This window comes from Alosa alosa, chromosome 13, assembly GCF_017589495.1.
Source record: "Alosa alosa isolate M-15738 ecotype Scorff River chromosome 13, AALO_Geno_1.1, whole genome shotgun sequence".
Lineage (NCBI taxonomy): Eukaryota > Metazoa > Chordata > Actinopteri > Clupeiformes > Clupeidae > Alosa > Alosa alosa.
The window spans coordinates 30190464-30216183 of record NC_063201.1 but is presented as its reverse complement, the minus strand read 5'-3'; the positions used below and the strand labels follow the sequence as shown (position 1 = coordinate 30216183).

Genomic DNA, 25720 nt, shown 5'->3' with positions numbered 1-25720 from the left:
TACAAACCCTGCAGCTTGACCGCAACGCCAAAGAGCCAGGCCCGTTGGTATGGCAGTCAGAGCACATACTCAACTGTAGTGACGGTACTCCGTCACAGTCCCCAAATCAAATTCTGCTTAGGGCCCCATCAGAGCTTGGGCCAGCTCTGGGGATGAGAATTGAAATAAAGGGATGACAACTTGCATTTAGGTATTATATTAAAGTACTGATCTTAGGAGGAACTTGAACCTGATACATTTTTTTTTTAAATCTCAAATGGAAAGAAGGAAACAGACATCTATTCATGTCTTTTTTAACCATTTTATAAATTTAACCAAGTAACACACAACACTCAAGTACAACACTGTGTTTATACGATGTCCCAAAGTGTTGGTGCTCCTGTCCCAGAAGATTCATGCTTTTGTTTTTACTGTATTTTAGTTGTGATATTTCTTTTGTTGACATTTTAAAGCAATAAAAAGAGTGCAATAGCAAGACAATTAACTGGAGCAATTGTTACTTTCAACCACTAGGTGCACCCAAAGCCCACATTTTGCAGCTGGAATAGCATGATAAAAACCTAGCACACCTTCCAAGCACAGTCTTCATTCAAACATATATTTCACAATGCTTACATTTCTTAGATCACTCTCTAAAGACATATGAGACTTAACAGTATGTGTGGTACAGCATAGCTTCACTAAGTCACTATACAACTACAGTTATGATTCTTAGTCTCAGAAGTGACCTTTTTATAGTTTGTACTAACATTAAGCGTTCAAACATTAAGAATAGAAAATGCATTTTGTCATTACAACATTTTCCTCATAGTAAATGTTTGCTATGGTGTCAAAGGTTATGTGGCCATGTGAATGTTGTAAAAAGGACATCCGAAGGTTCAAGCAGACAAAACTGATTATCTTTATATGTGTTTGTATGTGAAAGCTCACAGATGAATAACTGAAAATCCAGAATGACAAAAATCCTCCTGAACTGTAATTGCTATGAGCCCTCTGTATGGAAAGTGAGCATGATCTCATTAACCCTATTGTGAATCAACCCTTCCGGCTTGCACACGCCACACTCTGGCTAAGAGCCACCCTTCCATTGGCTGGCTCCAGGGAGCCCTCGGCTGATAAAGGCTCTGTCTGCCTTCCCTGCTCCCCATCACTCTGCTGTGTCCACCTCTAGGAGTGAAGGTGTGAGATAGGGACTGACGACAGAGAGGACGGTCCAGCGCTTGACAGTGTGAGTACCCCCATTCGACCTAATCCTCTGAGGAGGGTTGGGTAGGCTCTCTTACTCTTAATGCATCTGTGTGTGTGCATGTATTTGCTTCATGGGCTCATAGGCTATCTGATTGTGACATGAGAGATCTCCCGGTGAAATCTTGTGGAAAATACTGTGTATAACCTTAGAATGATACATTACTTACACTGCTTGATGAGTCTATGTGTGTATGTGGGTGGAGAAAGAGCGGTAGCACTTGTTGAATGAGGAGATTATTAGCTATGGTCAAAGTCCACAGAAAACTCACTAGCGTGCCAGTTAGAAAATAGGTCGATGTAGCCTACCTGTTTGGCTCTAATGACTGGATGTGGTAGATATCTTTTGTTTATTTGTTCAGGAGCAGGTATTATGATAATATTTGGTTGTAACAAATATATGTTAACTAAATATATTTCACTAATATAATTTACTTTATCGACAATAAGGGAAAGCTACAGATCACTGACGATTCTAAAAGTATTTGGTTTAAAGTCATATCCAAGGACCTTTAAAAGATAGTGAAGTGCGGTGAAGACAAAAAGTTCAAAGGAACTAATTCACGCATAGCTGATAAACCCAATATTATATATTTCCCAAAGTGTGTCATGGTCATTTCTACTCACCCAGCAATTTAATTCAATCCAAGTGATAAACCTAAAAAGTCACTTTCATGCATCCGCGATCTGTGTGGAACACTGACCCTATTTGCCCACTACACCGGTGACATTCGACGCACACGTTTCGGACAGTAGGCTACCTAGTGAAGGTTATCTCAGCGACCGTTTGAATTAGGCTAATGTAAGTCTAATCCTAATATTTAATCACTTTTGGCTGTTTCACCGTGTCCATTTAACTAGCCACTGGTCTGGTCTGATGTGTAGGCTAGTCTACACGATAAAGGCATTCACTAATGTTTGTGCTGCAGCTGGATCAGATCGACCGGAGTTTGTTGTTTTTTAACCCTTGGCTGCTTGGCATAGTGCAGATTAAATGTTCAGAATTTGATTAGGCTATGTGGTCTTCAAAAACATTAGAAAGCTGTCAGGCCATTCATTTTCTTAAATTAAGCTACTAAAACGGTAGGCTTAGGTTTTAACTGCCCACAATTAGGAAAGACAATATATATGCTACAGTAGGCATAATGTCTCCTCTGAAAATAAACTCTGTCATCTTGTGCAGTAAAATTTCAGGACGTGTAGGGTTCATTGAGAGAAGAGATAGCTCTTGTTTTTCTTTTTGCTTTTACTTTGGATTTGATTGACGTGATTTCGGCCACTGAACGCGCTACACATGATGCCCAACAAGACGTTTTTCTGTACGGCTTTACGGCATGAGATTGTTTTGAAACCTAGACCTCACTTGGTAGGCCTACCCATATGTCTATGGGCCTACCCCTTCACCCACCTGTATTAGTGTGCATTACATCGGATTAGAGACAGAAACTGTTTGCGCCTGTGAATCCGGGCACAGGTGAAAGGATTAGAGGCTTTTGTAATTACACTTGCTCAAAGGGGGCATGTGGTGACACCGAGGTAAACTCTAATGCCAAATGTAAAGACTTATGCACCTAATACAAGACGTTTAAGTATGGCTCTTTCCAGGCTTGGCGTTGACTGAGCGTTCCATGAATAAACTATACCTGAGCTAAAATAGGTGTAAAACCATTTTGAAATGTGCAGCACTATCCACTCTGAAGCTGATTGGGATCAGATCAAATGTGTGTATGGAGCATGAATGTGTATGCAGAGTCTACACTAAATGGATCAAAACATGTCTATTTGACAACACAGATTATAAAGTTAATTTCTTACATTATGGGATATCTTTACCAAAGCCCCAAAACACCCGAAAGCGGATGCTTCATAAATGTCATTGTATTTTAGCTGTGGAGATGGATGCAACAGAGTTTCGGAGGCGTGGGAGAGAGATGGTGGACTACATTGCTGACTATATTGAAAACATTGAGAAGAGGCAGGTCTACCCAGATGTGGAGCCCGGCTACCTGAGGGGTCTGATCCCACAAGAGGCTCCCGAGGACCCAGACAGCTATGATGATGTGGTCAAGGACATCGAGAGGGTCATCATGCCAGGGGTAGGAACAGATAGCCACCTGTTTGTAAAAACATGACACATCACTTTTGAACATTTGTGTTGCTGATGTTCAACTCTTCACTAGATATTTAGATCTGAATCTCTATTTAGTCAGATTTCTCCCGCTGGACAATTCAGCAGATATGTCCCGTTCTTCTGCCACACTCTTATCTTATTAAGTGTTCAAAGTTCAAAGTTTGTTGCGTCACTGGTGTGTGTAGCTCAAAGTATCTGAAGTTCAGAGCCTTTTCATTTTGGCTGCACAACAATACACTACCAAACGATCAGAATCACAGACTCTTCAATAGCCAGCCTCTTTGAGTCATGACCTGCTAATAAATTATTTTCATCCAGTCGTAAAGTGTTCAGTTTGACTGTCTAAAACTAATTCCTCCCCAAACACCTCTTTGTAAGTGAATTAAGAAACGTAAGTTAATGAGTGACTCACTACTGGAAAATCCTGCAAGGAAGGCAGAGCTATAGACTGCCTCGGGCCTCTCTCTCTCTCTCTCTCTCTCTCTGCAATAATTAATTCTATTTGACTTTGCCAAGTCACTAGGTGAAATGTTTGTGTGGATGCAAGCTGCAGCCATAACAGAACAGAAATGGAATTGAACAAAGATGTAAGCAATTATCCTTCAGAAAGAATTATGTCTTTTTAGCTGTACATTTTTAGTGTGTTGCTAGGGTCCTCCATGGCAGAAACAAATTTGTGGAAAAATAAATGTAATGTTCTCCAGTTTAGTAAATTAAAGCAAAACGAGTAATGTGACAACACTAAAAATATAAACAAAGATTTCCATACCACTGTTATTGTAGGGAATGGGCTGCCATGGCACCTCTATGTACTTGGAAACACCTCATATGAAAAAATAGCTTAATTGAAAATGTTTTTTCCATTTTAGAGGCCAATGTTTTGCAAGGGAGAGCGTGTTAGGATAGATGACTTGTTGAATCCTGTTGTTAACCCTAGTATTTCTTAGTGTTTTCATACTGCACTTTTTCAGTCTCCTTAAACTAGTGAAAATCCTTCTCCTTTATAGGTAACCCATTGGCACAGTCCATATTTCTATGCTTACTTCCCCACGGCCAGCTCATTTCCGGCGATGCTGGCTGACATGCTGTCTGGGGCGATTGGCTGCATCGGCTTTTCCTGGGTATGACGAATGCAGTCTTGTTTCTTTGTGCCTCTAAAGCATTTTTGAGCAATGTTGCTGGCCAATATTCCTGGTAATTGTTGTTCTGGCACATTCTCATTAATATTGGGCAACAATGCTTTTTTCCGGGGAACTTTAATCATCAGCAGGCAACTGATCATGATCATCCAATCAGAACAAATGGAACCGGTCATGTAGTTGCCCAGCAACATTGCTCAAAGAGTTGCACCATTTGGGTATTTTCTAATTTGTGCTGTTTTATCTTTGAATTTCATGATGAGAAGTACATGCATTTTAGCATCCTTATCATAATTTAATTTTGTGGGACAAATGGGAAACACTGGAATAGCAGTCATACACAAACACAATTATATAAACCTTTTGTTTGCATTTAGACACTTTTACACATTTACACACACACACACACACACACACACACACACACACACCAGTATTATATCACAGCACTACTACTCAGTGAAGGAGTTTTGCCAGTTAATCAGTTTAACGTATATGTTTTTCTTAACCCCTTTATGATTGTCTAGGCTGCCAGTCCAGCCTGTACTGAACTGGAGACGGTGATGCTGGATTGGCTGGGGAAGATGCTGAACCTCCCGGAGGACTTTATAGCCGGCACCTCTGGAAAGGGGGGCGGAGTCATACAGGTGGGCTGCACTGGTAACATACTAGCCAAAATAGATAGATAGATAGATAGATAGATAGATAGATACTTTATTGATCCCCAAGGGGAAATTCAAGATTCAAAATTCAAATAAGATGCTAATCTATGTGTTCAGTTTATCGATTTTGTAGTCAGGGAGGATAACAGGAGCATAGAGATTCACTGCACATTCACTCTTAGACTCAAAATGAAAAGCTTAGGTAGACCAGTCATCTGAGATTATACTATTGATAGTGCCACAAACATCTAACTGGCTAAAGACAGCATAACTTGCAAGACAATTACTTGGATATAATCGGCTACTGCTCTTCAAAATATACATTGTAATATAATGCTTATTGGAAATTAAAGGAGCATTTGGGAGATTGCACAGTGGTAGTCATCTTCTGTTGTTGTTTGCTTGTTGTTATTCAGGTTTTTGTTTGTTGTCACCATGTGCTTGAAATAGCATGACAGGTTTTGTGTGAATAATGACAGTAAAGCAAATCTTTAGGTTGAAAGCCCATCCAGTTATTTATTTTTTCTTTGGCGGAATGATACCCTTGCTTCAGCAAACATACAGCAAACAATAGAGGGATTGGGAAAAACAAACAAGTTGTGTCCCTTAAATCCTCGTACAGACACAGTTTGTCATTGATTGCCTCCCTCCAGCATCACATGCCTGGAAAAATGGCAGGAAATTGCCTTTTAACCTGTCGATCAAAAGCAAATGGTGATGGTGGCGCTTTTCGTGACACAGGCAGTTTCACATTCATTATTGGCCAGTCAACACGGCTGTGCAGCTGTGGTGTGCCGATGACAGATCAGTTTATTCCTCTTCAGCGTGGCCTCTGCCTGTCCTCCTCCTCCTCCTCCTCCTCCTCTCTCTGTGTACTACTCCATGCCCATCTCACTTACTGGGGGTTCTCGCCATGGCAACAAATGGCACTCGCTTGCAAGACTAATGAGCCCCTTTTGTCATTTTGAAGCTGTTGCTTATGATAGAGCAAAGCTTGTTGGCATAAATTGAAAGATGAGACAATCAAAACTGAATGAGATTTCACTGACATTTGACAACATTTAAAAATAGAGAGAAGCTGTAACATACAGATGGGCCACATCACAACATCACAATGGGTTACAACCCCGACCCCCAAAAAAAGGGCTTGGACTATACACCTGCCCTTAAAATGGACTTGATTATTTCTGACTGTTTACTAATTAAGCAATATGACACAAGTGGGAGGGGTTTTGGTGAAGGATGTTGTCATGTCTGTAATATGGCCTTGGGTAAAGTTTAGCATTTTAAAGTTAAAATATTGTTTTGTGAAGCTATAAAAAGATGATTAGGCAAAAATATACGGTAATCGAAAAAATATTAATAGAAATAGAAGTGTACATTTAAATTTTGACTGACATGCAAATTTAATTGAATATTTAAAATGCATGGTGTGAACTCAGGGCAGTGCCAGTGATGCCACGCTGGTGGCCCTCCTTGCTGCTCGACGCAGGAAGGTCCAACAGATCCTGGCTGAACAGCCTGACCGCTCTGAGGCTGACATTATTTCAAAACTGGTGGCCTACACCTCAGATCAGGTAAGACCTCAATGCCAGTCTATTATGAACACTGAGCTCCTCACTAAATATACATTCACTCTAATCAGTCCTGATGGTTACATTAAGGACACTTTCATCCCAACAGTTTATCTGTATGAGAATCTCTGCTAAAATAATTATTGTAGTTCAGAGGAGTTAACATGTCGAAATTCATATCAGATTGTTTTTGGAGAACATGTTTCATCCGAAAATATCTTAGCTGTAACCCATCTATATCTCTCTGTGTAGGAGCTTCAAAAAATACTGAGGAAGATCTTTTCTGTGCACTTTTAACCTTTACATACTGTAATAATCATGAAATGTTTTTTATGTTTATGTTAATAGTTCTTAGCCGACGCTTTTGTCCACAGAGACTTACAATGACATCAATAAACATTACATTAACATTAAAATTAGCAGGGTGAAGAAAAAGTCACATAGCCTTAATAGAAAAATAGCAATATTTTTTTTTATAATGCAGGCACACTCCTCTGTGGAGCGAGCTGGATTGATCGGTAGCATGAGGATGCGTAATGTTCCTACTGATGAAAAATTTGCTGTCCGGGGAGAAGCTTTCCGAAGGATCATTGAAGAGGACAAGAATGCTGGCCTAATACCAACCTATGTGAGTGAGCAAGACTTCTCATTAGCTGACAATGGCTCTTCATAGTCAAGGCCACCACTAAGCATATTTTTTTGGGAGGGTTATTGATTGATTCAGTTGGTGTCTCCATTCAGTGCAGATGCCTCCCTATTCTGTGATTTTCTTCACATAATGTGATCTTAACCCAACAAACCTTGAATGTGTCAGAGGAGGCATTTCATGACATGCGTACGAGCTTATCTGGCACCCCACACACTCTGGTGCTGTGTTTACAGATGTAATTGCCCCTCCCTCTGCTTTCCTTCTGAAACTGTTGCCTGAGGACTCTGTGACCACTAACGTAGTTAGTGAAGGTTTTCTTGCCACCATAATCGAATCAGGAGGTCACCATCTGATTTTAAACACTGGTGAACAGGCCTTTGTAATACGTGCACAGTACATAAAACATATATTTTCGTTTATTCCCAGAAACAATACTGACATTGCAGAATCAAATGAAACCAGGAACCATTTTATAGTACACATGGCATGGATTTCCCCACACACTTATTTTATTTAGTTAGTTATGTTATGAAATGGTTCACCTGTATTAATCCACCCTCTCCACTCCGTTGTGTTTACAGTTCTGTGCCACACTGGGGACAACTCCATCATGTGCTTTTGATCACATCACAGAACTGGGACCTATTTGTGAGTAGTACATGTTTTTCACATTACCCATGTCTCTCTGTGTTTATCTGTGGGGTAGCTAATCTGCAGAATACACCTTCAAGTGGTACCTGAAAATATTGTCCATCAAATGCCTGCCAAGGTTCTAGGATTCACACACTGATTGGGTTCTCTGGTTCCAGGTAATGCAGAGAACATGTGGATGCATATTGATGCAGCGTATGCAGGAAGCTCCTTCATTTGTCCTGAATTCAGGCCTCTCCTGAATGGTATCGAGGTAATAATAGCAGTCCATCATATGTATAATGAAAGATGCCAGTTTACACAATGTACCAAAAACCTCTTGATTTGTTCAGTAGCCTACAAGTGGTAGTTTATTTAACATGAGAAAGATTCCACAAACAGTGTTATATGTCCAATGTATAGATCATGGTTAGTCTAATGTTACAATTATTGTATCATTTTCCTGCTATGACTGACAAGTCATTTTTACTTTTTACATAACCCATTTGTGCATGTATTAAATTAAAGAATTTAATAATATAATATATAATATAATATATCCCTAATATGTTAAAACATTTCAAATGGAAGTTCAGAGTAAATATAGTGAATAATGTGCAGATGGGTGTGGCTATTTGCAAAGATGTTAGACTAATACTGTAGAATAATAATTCATCCCTACTATTAAATACAAAACACAAAGGAAGACTCTCCCTGCTCTGGGGCTAACAGGGGTTGTCTGCATGTGCGGGGACAGAGCAGCACTTAAATGTCAAGAGAGTTCACAGAGTGACTGATGTGTTTAGAAATCTGTGCAAAATTAGAAATCCTTAATCTTCCATTGAATTTCAAGGCCTCTCCTGCTGAGGCGTATTGCTGGTGTGCACCCTGATAAGGGTAAAGTAATTTCCTGAGGCACTAGCAGACCTTTAGATAACTCGCAAGCTGAAATATCACTGTTTATTGTCAGCATGAGTTCAAGCAATGGTAGTCAATAGGACTCATCTGTATGGAAAAAAGACCAGACCATTATCTTTGAATTGACTGACAGCTGTGTCCAGTAGGGCTCGAAACTGGCTTAGTAACAGTTTCCAGGAAGTGAAGTGGCACACAGCACCCAGTCAAACGAAAGCCTTCTCATCACGTCTGTGCTGTCCTTTTGTATTCCACTGGCTGTTTTTATTGCGACAGATGGAGAGGATATTTGAAAAGCAGAACAGCAAACAGATGAAACAGCAGATACTAGTGTTTCTCACTTTATGAAAATGGACATGTTTGATTCATGATTGTTAAACAAAAGAATTACGCACAAGTGTGTACAAATAAACAGCACTGAACACAGCTACTGAACATTTCTCTTGTCAAGTTTTAGTATTTCTGTCAACCAGTGCAACCAGCTCTATTTTCTTATTCTACACAATTTGCCATGATGTTTATAATTAATGAAATATAATGTGGGGTACTATACTGTAGTATCAGTCTGAAATGATGAGGTGAGATGAAATGAGGACAATACGTGAAGCCCAAGAACACCATTAACTGCGTCAGTGCTGGCTGTGCTGAACTATGCTTTATTACAGTACCTTACTGCAAGATCTTTTTATTTCCTTCCAGTTTGCAGACTCGTTCAATTTTAACCCACACAAATGGCTTTTGGTCAACTTTGACTGCTCCACAATGTGGTGAGAACACAGAATGTTTTCTCTCAGGAACATAATGTTCTAATACATGAAATACATATAGATGTATAAAATGTCATATTTGTGCTCTCCATCTCACTCCAATGTCTAGTTATTTCTACATCATACAATAATGATGTGTTCACTTTCTTTTCTACAGGGTAAAGAGGAGATCCGACCTTATCGGGGCTTTCAAAATGGATCCTCTCTACCTTAAACATGATCACGAAGAATCAGGTAATGCAAGACAATAACTAGGAGAATCAGTTATGCAATATTTGCACAAAAGGTGCAGACTGAAGTTGTTCACCATATATATTCAAACATACCTATAGTTTACCTATAGGGAGTACCTCCCTCCTGATGTCAATATTCATTACAATAGTCTAATGATCATACATATTTGATGACGGTTCATTATGAAAATGATTGCTGAAAACCAGAGGCTAGCTGGCTGTAGTAAACGACCAAATGATTCAATAGCTGTTAAGACGTACAGGCTCCTGACCTCCTGTAGAGAGCTTGAGCAATTACTTTCATGTCCACGTCATGGCCAACAGTCTGTCTGCTTAGTCACCTGAAAGCTATCCCATGCTTGCCTTATACTGAGCAGGAAGACTGTGGTGATCATGGTCAAATAAACACTGACCAGAGCTACTACCTAAACATAATACATTGGGAGTGTGTGAGCATGTGTGTATGTGAAAGAGATTGGGAGAGAGAAGCAATAGTTAGTAAATCTTTTTGGTATCAATAATGCACTGTAATGGTATTTTTTATATCACATATGAATGAAGACCCAGTCAGGCCAATGGTAGGAAAAATCAGGAACAGTTTTATTTACAATGATGCTCATCAAAGGAGAGACAGCATGACTTTGCATATAGATCCACCAGCTGCTCTAACTAGACAAGGACATAGTAGGGTTTAAGTATCCTTCCAGGCTGATGGGAGATGGAGTTGGTCATCCCATCTTACATGGACCACACTGAATCAGACCCTGATTAGTGCCAACCTGGCAATCCGCTGCAGATAACTACTGACACAGGGGATGCACCCATGCAGAACAGTGAAACACTGCAAAACCATAACATTCCCTTTTATCTTTAAACTGACAGTCACTCACAGATATACATATGGACAGGATAGGAACAGAATGAAATAAAATCAGTCATCTCATGTGTGGAAGAACAACCGAAACACCAGGACATTACTACTTATGATACTACTACTAATACTACTACTACTTTTAATATAGAAATCAAAAGTTCTGAATCCAACATTCTCAACTGTTAAGAAACGGTGTGAGTGTTTTTTGCCTCTCCGCTTGGCAGTGGAATTACCTGGAATGTAGCGAGAGAGGCTCTTGCCTTTACCTGTATTGATGTCGTCCTGCTCTGTGCTCATCCCCCTGCCGCCGTGACGCTCCTGAATGAGATGCAGATAAAAGCAGCGCCGCTGTGGAGGCTAGCCTGCAGCTGTGCCTGCTGCCTCACCATAATTGTGCTGACAGGAAGACAAAAGACGGACCCTCTTCCCTCCCACGACCTGCCAGGCAGCTGACCCTTACTGGGCTCACAGACAAAGCCAGTGGATATTCTTGTAGAGAGAGAAAGCGGGAGAGAGAGAGAGAGAGAAAAAACAAAACAGGCAAATGAGATTACAGGTTATTGCCTTCGCTGGAGAGCTGAGGGCTTCTCTCTGTTTAGTTGTCAGTGACATCAGTCAATCTGTGGTTTGTGTGCAGTACAAGAGCACAGCCCATGAATAACCTCCAAATAAGCCAGTTTTCATACAGTTGCAGCTTATTTGAGTGAAAAAATAACTATTAGAAAGTGACATTTGTCATCACTATCAAAACAAATGAACAAGCTATTCAGTTTCTCTACGGTTGTTTATATGTGTAGTGTAAATTCAAATGTCTGATACATCAACTAATGAATTGTCAGCCCATTATCAGCTTTGACAAAGAATGATTAACCTCTGTTTATTTTGCTCTTTCAGGACTGATCACAGATTACAGAGTAAGTGGCTGAATCTAATATTTATGTTTAACTTATTTTTTGGTTTTATTTCATCCAAATGTGTAACATCAACAGTATGTTTTTTTTTTCATTTGATTTAAACACACATCACAATTTGAATCCTTCATACTCAGTCATGCTGACTGTTCTTAACACATTTTCCAGTTTGTTTGTTTGTTTGGGCCTAGAGTCAGACTGATGTGTACCATGTGTGCTGCCACTGATGTCAGTGTAATTTCATCCCCTTAAAGTCGAAGTCCTCTGACATTGACAGAAAACATCAGGACTGTACACAGCACTGCACCAGTCATAATCTATCATGATAATAATGTCCCCTCTGACTATTTCCCCTGTGTGTGTGAGTTTGTGTGGATGTGGTGGTACCATGTCAGTTTGTCATGTGTGGATATACAGCTCTGGAAAAAATTAAGAGACCACATTTTTCTGATGTCATCCTGCGGTTGCTGAGTGACATTCGAATGAGTTGACGTCATATTCAAATTATAAGTATAAGTATAAATACTTTTTTGATCCCATGAGGAAATTTGGTCTCTTCATTTAACCCAATCGGTGAATTAGTGAAACACAAACAGCACACAGTGAGGTGAAGCACACACTAATCCCGGCACAGTGAGCTGCCTGCTACAACAGCGGCGCTCGGGGAGCAGTGAGGGGTTAAGTGCCTTGCTCAAGGGCACTTCAGCCGCGGCCCACTGGTCAGGGCTCAAACCGGCAACCCTCCGGTTACAAGTCCAGAGTGCTAACCAGTGGGCCACGGCTGCCCACACAATTTGCAGTGGTCTCTTCATTTGGAATACTTTATGTACATGTATATTTGTATTTATGTATTTGTTTGGGGTGAATATGCCTGTAGTCTGTAGTGGGTTCTCCCACCAATGTTGGTGAATGTGTGTGTGTGTGTGTGTGTGTGTGTGTGTGTGTTCTGATGAAGCAACCAGACATGTCATTTCTAATAGCATCTCTCTGGCCCCTGCAGCACTGGCAGATTCCACTGGGCCGACGCTTTCGCTCTCTGAAGATGTGGTTTGTCTTCCGCATGTATGGAGTCAAAGGCCTGCAGGACTACATACGTCAGGTAGCAGCCACTCACTGGCTCCTGTCAATCAAATTTGCCGTGCTAAATTAGGCAGCAGTACAAGGATGCTAGTCATTAAGCCTTGGTCTGTTTCACTGCAAGTGCACAACATGTGCAGTGCCTCGCTTATTGACACAGAAAGTGCTGGTCAATGCACACCCTAACAGTTTGCACTTGCATAACAGCAGCAGTAGATAGATAGATAGATAGATAGATAGATACTTTATTTGTGGGAACATTGGCTTATTATACCTGGGGCCTGTACTACGAAGCGGGGTTACTGGCTTATCTGGGTAACTTCGAGAGTAACTTCATCACGTGTGGCGTAACTTCACGATTAACCCGTACTACGAAAGGTGGATAGGTTTTAACCGAGGTATGCTGCCATGGCAATTCACGCTGCATCTCAAACCTGCTCCGACCAGGTTATGTTCTTGGTTAACCCGAGGTTTCCGTTAACCACACCCTTTATAAGTACCACCCCTCCACTAACAATTTCTCCCGAGACATGTCGGCGTACCTGGATGATCCATACGACATTGGAGCGCAAATCGTGAGGGACTCTCTTCGCAGGGCGAGGGGTTTTAGAGACCGCCAGAAAATATAAATAGCCTACCCAGACGATATTCTCTATGAAGATATAGATTGTCGGCCGAGGGAATTCGTTATCTTTGTCAGATGATCTAGGAAGACGTCTCATAGCAATGCCCGTACGTGGACATTCATGTATTCCATCGGTGATGCAAGAATACTGTATATCCGAAAATAAATCGGACATAGGCCTACAGTATGCTGAACATCTGAGCAAGAATAACCTAAAATAAATCGGACATAGCCTACAGTAGGCCTAATAAATAAAAATCACCATTTTAACAAACTTGTTGAATTGAATGTCATATTACTGTACCCTGCACATAAAGGCTACACATTTCCACAGCACCAGAATCCGACCGAATGCCTCCCTCAACCCCCTCCATAATCGGCCTTCCACTATTATTTGCGATGGCCAACTCTTCTGCTACTGTAAAACACGCTGGTGCCTTTCCTCCTACAGTAGGCTAGTGTTCAAAGACACCTTTTTCTTGTTAGCTGTAAAACAGAGGCCAAGTGAAGGCTATAAGCTAGGCCTACATGTTTTCATAATTAAGAAATATTAATGCAAGCTACTATATAAACCTACTATTCTGAATAATGTTTTTGTGTTTTATTTTCACCTGCTGCCATGTGCGTTTGGCAATGCTGTTGCATCTGAAATGTTCACAGAAATAGGCATACACTAAATCAGTCAATGGGGGCTACTTAAACATTCAATTATCCTTATTACTGTAATCTATATGCCCACTTCTGAATTGGGTTGCATCTGTAGGCCTTTCTATGAACTCAAAATAGGCTATTTAATTATTTCAACTCATTTCAGACATTCCGCAAGCTACTAATCCTCCGTAACACATATTTGAAGAACATGTGGGAATAAAACTTTACTTTTAGGCATTTAGGCTACCCGATCTGCAATACGTTGCCAACAGCCTTGCTTTGTTCACTGCCGAAGTATTTGATTTTTGTCGTAGAGTGGGTTTTAATTCCTCATAACTTGTCATAATAATTGTGCATTCCTCATCCGTAAAATAAGGTGATCGCGTCATCATTGAAAGTGGTGACTTGCGCTGCAACCCGCCCCTTTTATGTGAACGCCGCGACAAACCCAATTAGGTTAACCCCGCTCAACAAATCAACTTCATAATCAGCGTCGTAGTACCGATTAACACCAAATAAGATAACCAGGTTTTGTCAACCCCGGTTTAACAAAGTAAACCTGGGTTACATTTGGGTAGGTTAAGCTCCCTTCGTAGTACAGGCCCCTGGACAGTAGTTCTGAACCAGTTGTTTAGAAAATAATTGTGTCAGTTCTGAGATAAATGCACACAGTAACACTAAAACCTTATTCCAGATGGTTACCAAACATCTAAGCTACAAAGGTATAACTCGGTTTATAGACACCACTAAAACTCAGTGAGGTCGTTGACTCTCCATAAAAGAGTTATCTATAAATCCAGTTGTAACATGAGATTAAGAGCATCTATTTAGAACTGCGCATGCGCAATGCTTCACGAATCACGACACACCAACCTCGCTCTAGCTGCGAGAACACAACACATGATTGGTACGATGTATTCACAACATACCACATGATTGGCACTATGTATTCACATGTCAACTTTTGGCGGCGGAATGGGTGGAATATGTGTAGACGACTGCCATGTCTGCGTTAAGAACTAACCCCATACATTTCTGTGGGAGATTCTTTGAGTGCTGTGTCTCCTCATTAGAGGTCTCTGGTAGCACTGCCAAGTCTGGTTTCTGCTGAGACTAAGAAAGCCCAGCATTTAACATTATTCAATTTCATCACTTCATAATCAAGCCACAGTGTGACATGAAACTATAACAACATTACACCCCTCTGTGCAAGCGCCACTCTTACAACAGGCTCTTGAATCACTCCTTGTTAAAGACCACAGCATTTTCTAACCTCAATCTTGGGGGGGATAAGAAAGAGGATGTGGTCAGTTATTCACTTCAGTTAGCTGCTAATGATGATATGATGACGTATTCCGTTAATTGAATAGAAATTTATGAATCAGTAGCAGAGCTGGCTTTACTCCATGGAAATAATGGGTAACATCGCCACCCGGTGGTTGCATTGAAAAAGTTCTGTTAGAATAGTCTTAGATTATTTTACATTCAGTGACCTGGGCTCAGACATTTTTTTAAATCATTATACAGAATGTTTTTCTCAAGCTGTTGTATCCGTGCATTTTTTTCCTACCACACCACCATTTGGATTTTAAATGCATTCCTTTCGTTGACCACTCTTTCCTCTTACAGCATGTGCGTTTGGCTAAAGAATTTGAAAGCATGGTGCGGAATGATCCCCGATTTGAGATCAGTGCAGATGTTATATTGGGCCTTGTCTGCTTTAGACTTAAGGTAACACTGCAATTTCACTAATCAGCTTATATGCTAAACTTTTTGTTAAAAGTAAAATAATAATTATGTCAATCATAATAAAAAGCATACTTTGACATATTTCTGTAACTAAGATGTACTTTAGAATGTTACTGTTTTTAGAATGTTCACATTCTTCAACAGGGATCAAACGAATTGAATGAGGCTTTGCTGAAGCAGATCAACAGTGCCCGGAGGATCCACCTAGTCCCTTGCCAACTGGCAGGCACCTTCGTGCTCCGTTTTGCTATCTGTGCCCGCACCACAGAATTGCGCCACGTGCAGGAGGCATGGCACCACATCAGCGAGCTGGCATCAGAGCTGCTGCTAAAGCAGCGACACTGATTACCAATAGGCACCCCCTAACTAACCACATACTGTCTTACTATGCGTCCTGCCACTCTGCTAACTGTTGTGTGTGTGTGAATGTGTGTGTCTGTTTGCATATATGTGAGCCTATACATAAATGATTTCTATTTATATTAGTAAGTAGTGAGAAGGAGTCATACAAATGGCTACTGTTTGGTGGAATGAAAAGGTTACACCTTTAGGCTTCATGCTCATACTCAAATGTGATTCAGTGTGACTCAAACAAAAATGAAACCTCAAGAGAAATGGCCATGGCATTGTGCCTGGCCCTTTCCACAGTTTTACTCCATATCTCAAATGGCAATCTGGTCTTTGTGTTTCAGGAGGGTGGAAACCCTACATCCATAGCTGTTCACACACACACACACACACACACACACACACACACACACACACACACACACACACACATTCAGCTCTGGAAAAAATGATGAGACATTTTTCTGATTCGAATGAGTTGACCGTCATATTTAAATTTGCCGTGGTCTCTTAATTTTGAATATGACCGTCAACTCATTCAAATGTCGTAACCGTAGGATGACATCAGAAAAATGTGCAGTGGTCTCCAGAGCTGTATATACTTTACAGTTAGGTTTGTTGATAGTTGATCCTTTTAAATTAAGAAAAACTAAAGGAAGTGACTATGCCCAAAAATGAATACTCCTGTCCAATACATACACATGATGAGCAATGGTTGAAGGTTTAAACTGATATATTAGAAGACTGAATACGAATTCATGTAATTTTAATGCTCTATTGTCTCACCATTTAAGGTGTCAATGGCCACTGGAGAAAACGTAAATATTGTAACAACCTACCATTAAGAAAATGTTTTACTTTTCAGAAAAGAGTTACACAGCTAATTCACAATATACCAAAGAAAAAATAGAAGAGCTGTTCGACATTGATACATGCACACATGGGGACAAAGCTGTCAATGTTTCATTTTTTAAAGAGGGTTGTAAAATGGGCTGCAAAAGGGACATAATTGTCTTGTGCACCTAGCAATGGTGTAGCCAAATGCCAAACCCAACATATTGAGAAAATATGAAGACAAAAGAACCAATCATTAATCAACTGCAATGAGTGCTGTGTTAAAACAAACCTACATGTAAAGCCATGAATAATGGTGTATGGTTATGATTACTGGGTACAAATACTTATTTTTTAACATTGATTGGCCTTCATGTTGGTGATATATTGCACACTGAATGTCATTTACTGTCTGCATTAAAGTGTCTATATGTGTGTTTTGGTGAGTAAGAAAACTTGTGTAGGTGCTTGTATTTTTGCAAAGGATGGAAAAGGTTATATGTGTGTGTATGTTTGCAACATTTGTTTTGATAATACCAGGTGATCAAAGTGAAGAGAATGTAAAAAATATACCCATCCAAATGAAATGATATAATGCTATAAATCACACTGCATACATCTGGCAGTGTATAAATGTTTATACAATAAACGTATGATGTAACATAATTATGTTTGTAATGTAATAATGTGATTAATGTGTTTTTAACACATTATTAATCACATTATTATCACACTTTTTAACCTCAATCTTGAAGGGATAGAAAAGGGAAGTGGTCAGTTATTCACCAATTCAATCAGCTGATGCTAATGAGGATATTAGGCCTACAAATATTGCCATTAATTGAAGAGTGCATTGATACACGCACAGCTCTGAGACCACTGCACATTTTCTGATGTCATCTTATGGCTGTAGCCTAGTCAAAGTCCTTTTAGGCAAGTCCCTCCACTCGGCGGCCATTTGACAATGCTTTTTGGGCACTCGTCGGGCATCCATTTCGGCAGAAATGCGCGTGCGCAAGGCTTCACGACACCAATCTTGCTCCAGCGGCGAGATCACAATACATGATTGGCACGATGTCTTCACAACACACCATATGATTGGCTCAATGTATTCACATCACACCACATGATTGGCTCAGTGTATTCACATGTCGACGTTTTGCAGAGGAAGGGGTGGGATATGTGTAGACAACGGCCATATTGGCGTGACAAATTGGCCCATGCATTTCTATGGAGTATTTTTTGAGTGCTATGTCTCCACATTAGAAAGTCTCTGGCCTAGTTGACACCAGACCCTTCTCAGTTGTAACTGAGAGTGGGTCTAGGGAAGGTTCAGTCACAGCCCATTTCCAAAGGGGCATCAACAACGGACGCCGGTCTCAATGCCTCCGGACACAATTGGAGAGACCGAAAACCAATCAGAGCAATGAAAGAAATTACCTATGCAGAGTGACAGCAAAACACATTGACTAGCCGCTGTTCTGAATGTAATTAGTGTCTACACACGGACCCAGTTGAGTGTTGCACCTAGTGAATCAGCACGTTACGATAAAGAAGCACATGTAGACACTAAATACATTCAGAATAGCGGCAGGTTCAAACACACCTGGCTCCACAGGAAACAAACAAGCTCACCGAGAGCCTTTTGTGCAACTAGTCCATTGCAACATTTTACTGTCTGGTTGTAGGTGTGGAGGGAACCGGGAATAAACAAGTGTTATTTCAAGAAAAAGTCCTTGTATATGACAGAGGTCCAACTAGCCCTGTTCCCAAGCCGAAGAATGAAACACTTTTTAATTAAACGTAATTTACAAAGACATTGTACCACACTTGATAGCTAATATTTTGTTACTAGCAACCTACATCTGTCCTCTATCGAATACAATTGCATTTTGGTGTCAGAAGTAGGATGGTGGCGCCTCTGGGACACTGAGACGGAGGAGGCTGGATACAGACATGACAGCCATGGTATACCGGTGGCTGGCAAGGAATAACCTGCAGGAGCAGCTCCTAGGTGATGGAGGTCTAGTGTTAGCAGCACCCGCAGCCCCATGATCACCTGCAGCCCCGTGGACACCAGCACACCTGCAGATTTCTGCAATGCCAGTGTCCAGCAGCCTGGACCAGAGCAGCGGTGCCCTGGCTGGAGGAATGCAACGGAGTGGAGCAGTACTTGACTACTTTTGAAAGACTGGCTACAGTCTACACCTATGTAGCCATGGCATGCAGAGCGATCTGGAGTACCTGTGCAGCAAACAGAAGCCCTGCCTCAACGGAGGCTTTTGCTCCATCCAGTCTGTGAAAGTCCACTGCGACTGCTCATTTGAGGGTGTGTGACTCGAGTGTGATCTTGAAGGATGGAAAGAACTTGACTGTTAGCACTTAATGCGTCAGCTTGCTATGAAGCTGAATTTTAATGTATTTTTCCCCCAGCACTCAGTGCTGTATGTTCGGGTACTCGGTGCCTTTTATTTCCCTGTCTTCCATGTTATACCCTTGTCTTCCCTGGCATGTTGTGCAGCAGCTTGCTGTGAGGTTGTGATTCCCCTGGCACTTTGTGCTGTATGTCCCCCTGCAACCTGCTGAGAGGTTGTACGTTCTCCAGCACCCGGTGCAGTAATGTCCCCCTGCACTCGGTGTTGTAAACCATCAGGCAACTCAACGAGAGAGAATTTCCTCTGTGTGTATTGTTACGGCCCACGCTCCTGTGGGCAGCAAACAAAAATTGAAATGCAATTTCAATACTTAATTTATAATGACCGCTTCAGGGATTGTCAACGTTTTTTTTATTTGTTTTTTTTTTTTTTTCGTCATCTACTTCCTGAAATTTTGGTCAACGATACCCAGGACATCGAAACACCGGGGCACATGAAATTTGGTGGGTATGTAGCCCCACTAGACTTTTACGGAAACATTTCGTTTGGTCCCCGGGGGCCACTCCCCCCCTGCACTGGGCCCCTCGAAACCCAAAAAATGCAGTTTTTCCTAAATAACTACCTGAACCGTGGCACCGAGGATGAAGAAATTTTTATGGTATGTTGGTCTCAAGGGCCCACATCAACCTAGCCCATAATCACTCGTTTGTGATTTGCCCCGGTAAAAAATTAAAATGCAATATCATTCTGCTTTAATCACCCCTCTCTTCAGTTAAGATGTTCAGAACTTTTTGTAGAATTTCATTCATGGGGGGGTCTAAAAAAGATTTCCCTGTTTCATTCATGGGGGGGTCTAAGAAAGATTTCCCTGTAGCTTGGCTGTAGCAGGCTGTCTGCAACTGGCAGCGAGGTCTTCGTGACGTTAAGCGTTGGGCGGGGCTGCTGTCTAACCCCTCTGTGGGCGTGTTGAGCCAGTGCAGTATAGCCATCCATGCATCTGTGCCATCTGCTTTTGCCCGCTTGCAGAGTGATTTCACTATTTTCCCGCCGACTCGGCCTTGCCGTTTGACTTTGGATGACGGAGGGAGGATGTGACATGGGCAAAACCCCAGCTTGTTACGAACTTTCTGAATTGTTCACACGCAAACTGCGGGCCATTATCAGAGATCACTGTGTCAGGCTGCCCATAACGCGCAAACTGGGCTCTGCAGTGTGTGATAAGCGTGTCAGCTGATAGGTCTGGCAGCTGGTCAATTTCCCAGTAATCTGAGTAGTGGTCTACAATGATGAGAAATTCCTTGCCCGCATAGGAGTAGATGTCCATGCTCACTGTTTGCCATGGACGTGTGGGTATCTCATGCGACATCATGGATTCCTTCTGCTGCTTCCTTGAATACTCATTGCATGCCGAGCAGTTGGCTACGTAGTCCTTGATTTGTGCCCTCATGCCCGGCCAGAAGAGGGTATCCCTGGCCCGTATATAACAGGCCTCGCCACCTATGTGGCTAGAGTGTATGCGCTTGAGTAGTTTTGCTATCAGGGCCTTTGGGATGATAATGCACTGTCCCCTGTATAGCACACCATTTTGCACATTCAGCTCATCCCGGAAAGGCCAGTAGTCCCGCACTGCCAGTGGGGGGTGTCCTCCTTGAAGTACGGCCACCCGTCCAGAATCACTGACTTCAGCTCTTGGAGCACATCATCCGTTCCTGTGTGCTGTGCTATTTGATTTGATTAACTACCCCACAGTCGATGCATAGGCCTCTACACAGACAGCAGAGGGAGCAGAGGGTCGTAACACCTCCCTTCCACGAGAGGATTCCTCTAGGAAGACTCAAGAAAATAAAAAAAGAAAAGACCCTCGGTGAACCCGTCCCACCTCCAGCCCTCCAGCATCCTGGGCCCTAGGAAAAACTGAAAGTCGAAGGGAGACAGACCACCAAACAAACATGCAATTCAAAACAATAAACAAAAATTCAATACAATATGATTAGACCAACTCAATTATATGTTTAAACCATTTCATCAATCAGGAAAGGATATGGCTCAAGGATTTAGTAGCAAGCTCAAGCTCCAGCTTGTAAACTGCTGTATAGAGGTCCACCTTCTGTTCAGGAGGAATGTGATCAGTTTGATCAGTGAAAGAGAAAGAGTAGAAAGATAGACCTCAATAGGTCGTACCGCCGACCCAAAGTAGGAGAGTAAACACCACACACCCCCGAAAATCAACAACCAAACAAAAACTTGAGTCAAGCCACTAAGTAACACACACAGATACAGGAGCAGAGAAGCAAAGGGCACAGACAATGTAGATAGATGGTCGTTGGGATGCTGATCTCACCAGAGAACCTCTGGTCAGTTTGCACACCTAACCACCTACGCTACCTTCAACAAGCTTATCTCTGCTGTCAGTGCATGATTCTGACATAAATTCATCACTGAAGACCTTGAATTCCGACAAAGAGCCATGCTCTTCAACACCACTCACAGAACAGGGTTTTTTCATTCATAAAGCATAAGGGTGAGCCTTTAGATATTCACGTTCAGACCTACCTAACAACTTTGGTACAGTCTTGTCAAAATTCCGGCAAATCAAAGGCCTGCACCAGCCGGGAATCGAACCGGGTCACAAGAATGGGAATCTTGTATGATACCACTACACTACTGGTGCCTGTCTTATTCCTGCAGAATATGCTTTTACAAACAATCTATAGTTTGCTTCTCCCAAGTGGTAGAGCAGAAAAATTGTTTCCTACTACATGAAGCCAATCTCACATTTTTCAATGCCTCTTCAGTCGGTAACAGTGAAAGGTGTGGTAGATTTCTGCCGCAAGACTTTACTTGCTGTTACATTTACGGTTTAGACCCCAATGGAGTCTGCCAAGACACACGTTTTTTGTTCATTCATAGAGCATAAGGGTGAGTGTTTAGAAAGGTATGTTCAGACAGAACCAAAGACTTTGGAATAGACTTGTCGAAATTCCATCACGTCAAAGGGCTGCACCAGCCGGGAATCGAACCCGGGTCACAAGAATGGGAATCTTGTATGATACCACTACACTACTGGTGCCTTTTAAGGTTTTACCGAATATGCTTTTACGGGCAATGTATAGGGTCCTTTTCCCAAGTGGTAGAGCAGAAAAATTGTTTCCTAGTACATGAAGCCAATCTGACTTTTTTCGATGCCTCTTCAGTCGGTAACAGTGAAAGGTGTGTAAGGTTTCTGCAGTTAGTCTATACTTGCTGTGACATTTACGGTTTGCACCACAATGGAGTCTGCCACCACACAGGGTTTTTTCATTCATAAAGCATAAGGGTGAGCCTTTAGATATTCACGTTCAGACCTACCTAACAACTTTGGTACAGTCTTGTCAAAATTCCGGCAAATCAAAGGCCTGCACCAGCCGGGAATCGAACCCGGGTCACAAGAATGGGAATCTTGTATGATACCACTACACTACTGGTGCCTGTCTTATTCCTGCAGAATATGCTTTTACAAACAATCTATAGTTTGCTTCTCCCAAGTGGTAGAGCAGAAAAATTGTTTCCTACTACATGAAGCCAATCTCACATTTTTCAATGCCTCTTCAGTCGGTAACAGTGAAAGGTGTGGTAGATTTCTGCCGCAAGACTTTACTTGCTGTTACATTTACGGTTTAGACCCCAATGGAGTCTGCCAAGACACACGTTTTTTGTTCATTCATAGAGCATAAGGGTGAGTGTTTAGAAAGGTATGTTCAGACAGAACCAAAGACTTTGGAATAGACTTGTCGAAATTCCATCACAGTGAAATCAAAGGGCTGCACCAGCCGGAATCGAACCCGGGTCACAAGAATATGTATCTTGTATGATACCACTACACTACTGGTGCCCGACAAGAATTTTTAGAATATGCTTTCACGGGCAATGTATAGGGTGCTTTTCCCAAGTGGTAGAGCAGAAAAATTGTTTCCTAGTACATGAAGCCAATCTGACTTTTTTCGATGCCTCTTCAGTCGGTAACAGTGAAAGGTGTGGTAGGTTTCTGCAGTTAGTCTATACTTGCTGTGACATTTACGGTTTGCACCACAATGGAGTCTGCCACCACACAGGGTTTTTTCATTCATAAAGCATAAGGGTGAGCCTTTAGATATTCACGTTCAGACCTACCTAACAACTTTGGTACAGTCTTGTCAAAATTCCGGCACCAGCCGGGAATCGAACTCGGGTCACAAGAATGGGAATCTTGTATGATACCACTACACTACTGGTGCCTGTCTTATTCCTGCAGAATATGCTTTTACAAACAATCTATAGTTTGCTTCTCCCAAGTGGTAGAGCAGAAAAATTGTTTCCTACTACATGAAGCCAATCTCACATTTTTCAATGCCTCTTCAGTCGGTAACAGTGAAAGGTGTGGTAGATTTCTGCCGCAAGACTTTACTTGCTGTTACATTTACGGTTTAGACCCCAATGGAGTCTGCCAAGACACACGTTTTTTGTTCATTCATAGAGCATAAGGGTGAGTGTTTAGAAAGGTATGTTCAGACAGAACCAAAGACTTTGGAATAGACTTGTCGAAATTCCATCACGTCAAAGGGCTGCACCAGCCGGGAATCGAACCCGGGTCACAAGAATGGGAATCTTGTATGATACCACTACACTACTGGTGCCTTTTAAGGTTTTACCGAATATGCTTTTACGGGCAATGTATAGGGTCCTTTTCCCAAGTGGTAGAGCAGAAAAATTGTTTCCTAGTACATGAAGCCAATCTGACTTTTTTCGATGCCTCTTCAGTCGGTAACAGTGAAAGGTGTGTAAGGTTTCTGCAGTTAGTCTATACTTGCTGTGACATTTACGGTTTGCACCACAATGGAGTCTGCCACCACACAGGGTTTTTTCATTCATAAAGCATAAGGGTGAGCCTTTAGATATTCACGTTCAGACCTACCTAACAACTTTGGTACAGTCTTGTCAAAATTCCGGCAAATCAAAGGCCTGCACCAGCCGGGAATCGAACCCGGGTCACAAGAATGGGAATCTTGTATGATACCACTACACTACTGGTGCCTGTCTTATTCCTGCAGAATATGCTTTTACAAACAATCTATAGTTTGCTTCTCCCAAGTGGTAGAGCAGAAAAATTGTTTCCTACTACATGAAGCCAATCTCACATTTTTCAATGCCTCTTCAGTCGGTAACAGTGAAAGGTGTGGTAGATTTCTGCCGCAAGACTTTACTTGCTGTTACATTTACGGTTTAGACCCCAATGGAGTCTGCCAAGACACACGTTTTTTGTTCATTCATAGAGCATAAGGGTGAGTGTTTAGAAAGGTATGTTCAGACAGAACCAAAGACTTTGGAATAGACTTGTCGAAATTCTATCACGTCAACAGGCTGCACCAGCCGGGAATCGAACCGGGTCACAAGAATGGGAATCTTGTATGATACCACTACACTACTGGTGCCTTTTAAGGTTTTACCGAATATGCTTTTACGGGCAATGTATAGGGTCCTTTTCCCAAGTGGTAGAGCAGAAAAATTGTTTCCTAGTACATGAAGCCAATCTGACTTTTTTCGATGCCTCTTCAGTCGGTAACAGTGAAAGGTGTAGAGCAGAAAAGGTTTCTGCAGTTAGTCTATACTTGCTGTGACATTTACGGTTTGCACCACAATGGAGTCTGCCACCACACAGGGTTTTTTCATTCATAAAGCATAAGGGTGAGCCTTTAGATATTCACGTTCAGACCTACCTAACAACTTTGGTACAGTCTTGTCAAAAATTCGCAAATCAAAGGCCTGCACCAGCCGGAATCGAACCCGGTCACAAGAATGGGAATCTTGTATGATACCACTACACTACTGGTGCCTGTCTTATTCCTGCAGAATATGCTTTTACAAACAATCTATAGTTTGCTTCTCCCAAGTGGTAGAGCAGAAAAATTGTTTCCTACTACATGAAGCCAATCTCACATTTTTCAATGCCTCTTCAGTCGGTAACAGTGAAAGGTGTGGTAGATTTCTGCCGCAAGACTTTACTTGCTGTTACATTCTGGGTTTAGACCCCAATGGAGTCTGCCAAGACACACGTTTTTTGTTCATTCATAGAGCATAAGGGTGAGTGTTTAGAAAGGTATGTTCAGACAGAACCAAAGACTTTGGAATAGACTTGTCGAAATTCCATCACGTCAAAGGGCTGCACCAGCCGGGAATCGAACCCGGGTCACAAGAATGGGAATCTTGTATGATACCACTACACTACTGGTGCCTTTTAAGGTTTTACCGAATATGCTTTTACGGGCAATGTATAGGGTCCTTTTCCCAAGTGGTAGAGCAGAAAAATTGTTTCCTA

The 25720-nt window shown here is 41.7% G+C and overlaps 1 protein-coding gene and 8 non-coding genes across 10 annotated transcripts; 1 reads left to right on the top strand and 8 right to left on the bottom strand.

The window, feature by feature from the left end:
• The first annotated feature begins 1106 nt into the window (after positions 1 to 1106).
• ddc (dopa decarboxylase) lies at positions 1107 to 17680 on the top strand. 2 transcript variants are annotated; one of them, XM_048261849.1, is made up of 14 exons: positions 1107 to 1228; positions 3133 to 3341; positions 4384 to 4497; positions 5043 to 5162; positions 6620 to 6754; positions 7236 to 7379; positions 7982 to 8048; positions 8210 to 8304; positions 9645 to 9712; positions 9870 to 9946; positions 11714 to 11733; positions 12731 to 12829; positions 15713 to 15814; positions 15977 to 17680. In XM_048261849.1, the coding sequence occupies exons 2-14, from the start codon at positions 3141 to 3143 to the stop codon at positions 16175 to 16177; spliced, it is 1443 nt and encodes a 480-aa protein (XP_048117806.1). In that variant the 5' UTR covers positions 1107 to 1228; positions 3133 to 3140; the 3' UTR covers positions 16178 to 17680. The 2 variants fall into 2 exon arrangements, with proteins under 2 accessions (XP_048117806.1, XP_048117805.1); XM_048261848.1 differs by lacking the exon at positions 1107 to 1228 and adding an exon at positions 1919 to 2047.
• Positions 17681 to 21990: 4310 nt separating this feature from the next.
• trnag-ccc lies at positions 21991 to 22060 on the bottom strand. Its single transcript has one exon. It is a non-coding gene; the product is annotated as a tRNA-Gly (tRNA).
• A 328-nt stretch (positions 22061 to 22388) lies between these two features.
• Positions 22389 to 22459, bottom strand: trnag-ccc. The gene has a single exon. It is a non-coding gene; the product is annotated as a tRNA-Gly (tRNA).
• A 326-nt stretch (positions 22460 to 22785) lies between these two features.
• On the bottom strand, positions 22786 to 22856 carry trnag-ccc. The gene has a single exon. It is a non-coding gene; the product is annotated as a tRNA-Gly (tRNA).
• A 715-nt stretch (positions 22857 to 23571) lies between these two features.
• On the bottom strand, positions 23572 to 23642 carry trnag-ccc. The gene has a single exon. It is a non-coding gene; the product is annotated as a tRNA-Gly (tRNA).
• Positions 23643 to 23970: 328 nt separating this feature from the next.
• trnag-ccc lies at positions 23971 to 24041 on the bottom strand. The gene has a single exon. It is a non-coding gene; the product is annotated as a tRNA-Gly (tRNA).
• A 326-nt stretch (positions 24042 to 24367) lies between these two features.
• On the bottom strand, positions 24368 to 24438 carry trnag-ccc. Its single transcript has one exon. It is a non-coding gene; the product is annotated as a tRNA-Gly (tRNA).
• A 328-nt stretch (positions 24439 to 24766) lies between these two features.
• trnag-ccc lies at positions 24767 to 24836 on the bottom strand. The gene has a single exon. It is a non-coding gene; the product is annotated as a tRNA-Gly (tRNA).
• Positions 24837 to 25565: 729 nt separating this feature from the next.
• Positions 25566 to 25636, bottom strand: trnag-ccc. The gene has a single exon. It is a non-coding gene; the product is annotated as a tRNA-Gly (tRNA).
• Positions 25637 to 25720: the final 84 nt, after the last annotated feature.

Bases quoted from the DNA above. Each gene is read 5' to 3' on its own strand.
- ddc (XM_048261849.1), top strand. From the start codon at position 3,141: ATGGATGCAACAGAGTTTCGGAGGCGTGGGAGAGAGATGGTGGACTAC. The intron at 3,342-4,383 runs GTAGGAACAGAT...TCTCCTTTATAG, and splicing joins AGAGGGTCATCATGCCAGGG to GTAACCCATTGGCACAGTCC. The intron at 6,755-7,235 runs GTAAGACCTCAA...TTTATAATGCAG, and splicing joins TGGCCTACACCTCAGATCAG to GCACACTCCTCTGTGGAGCG.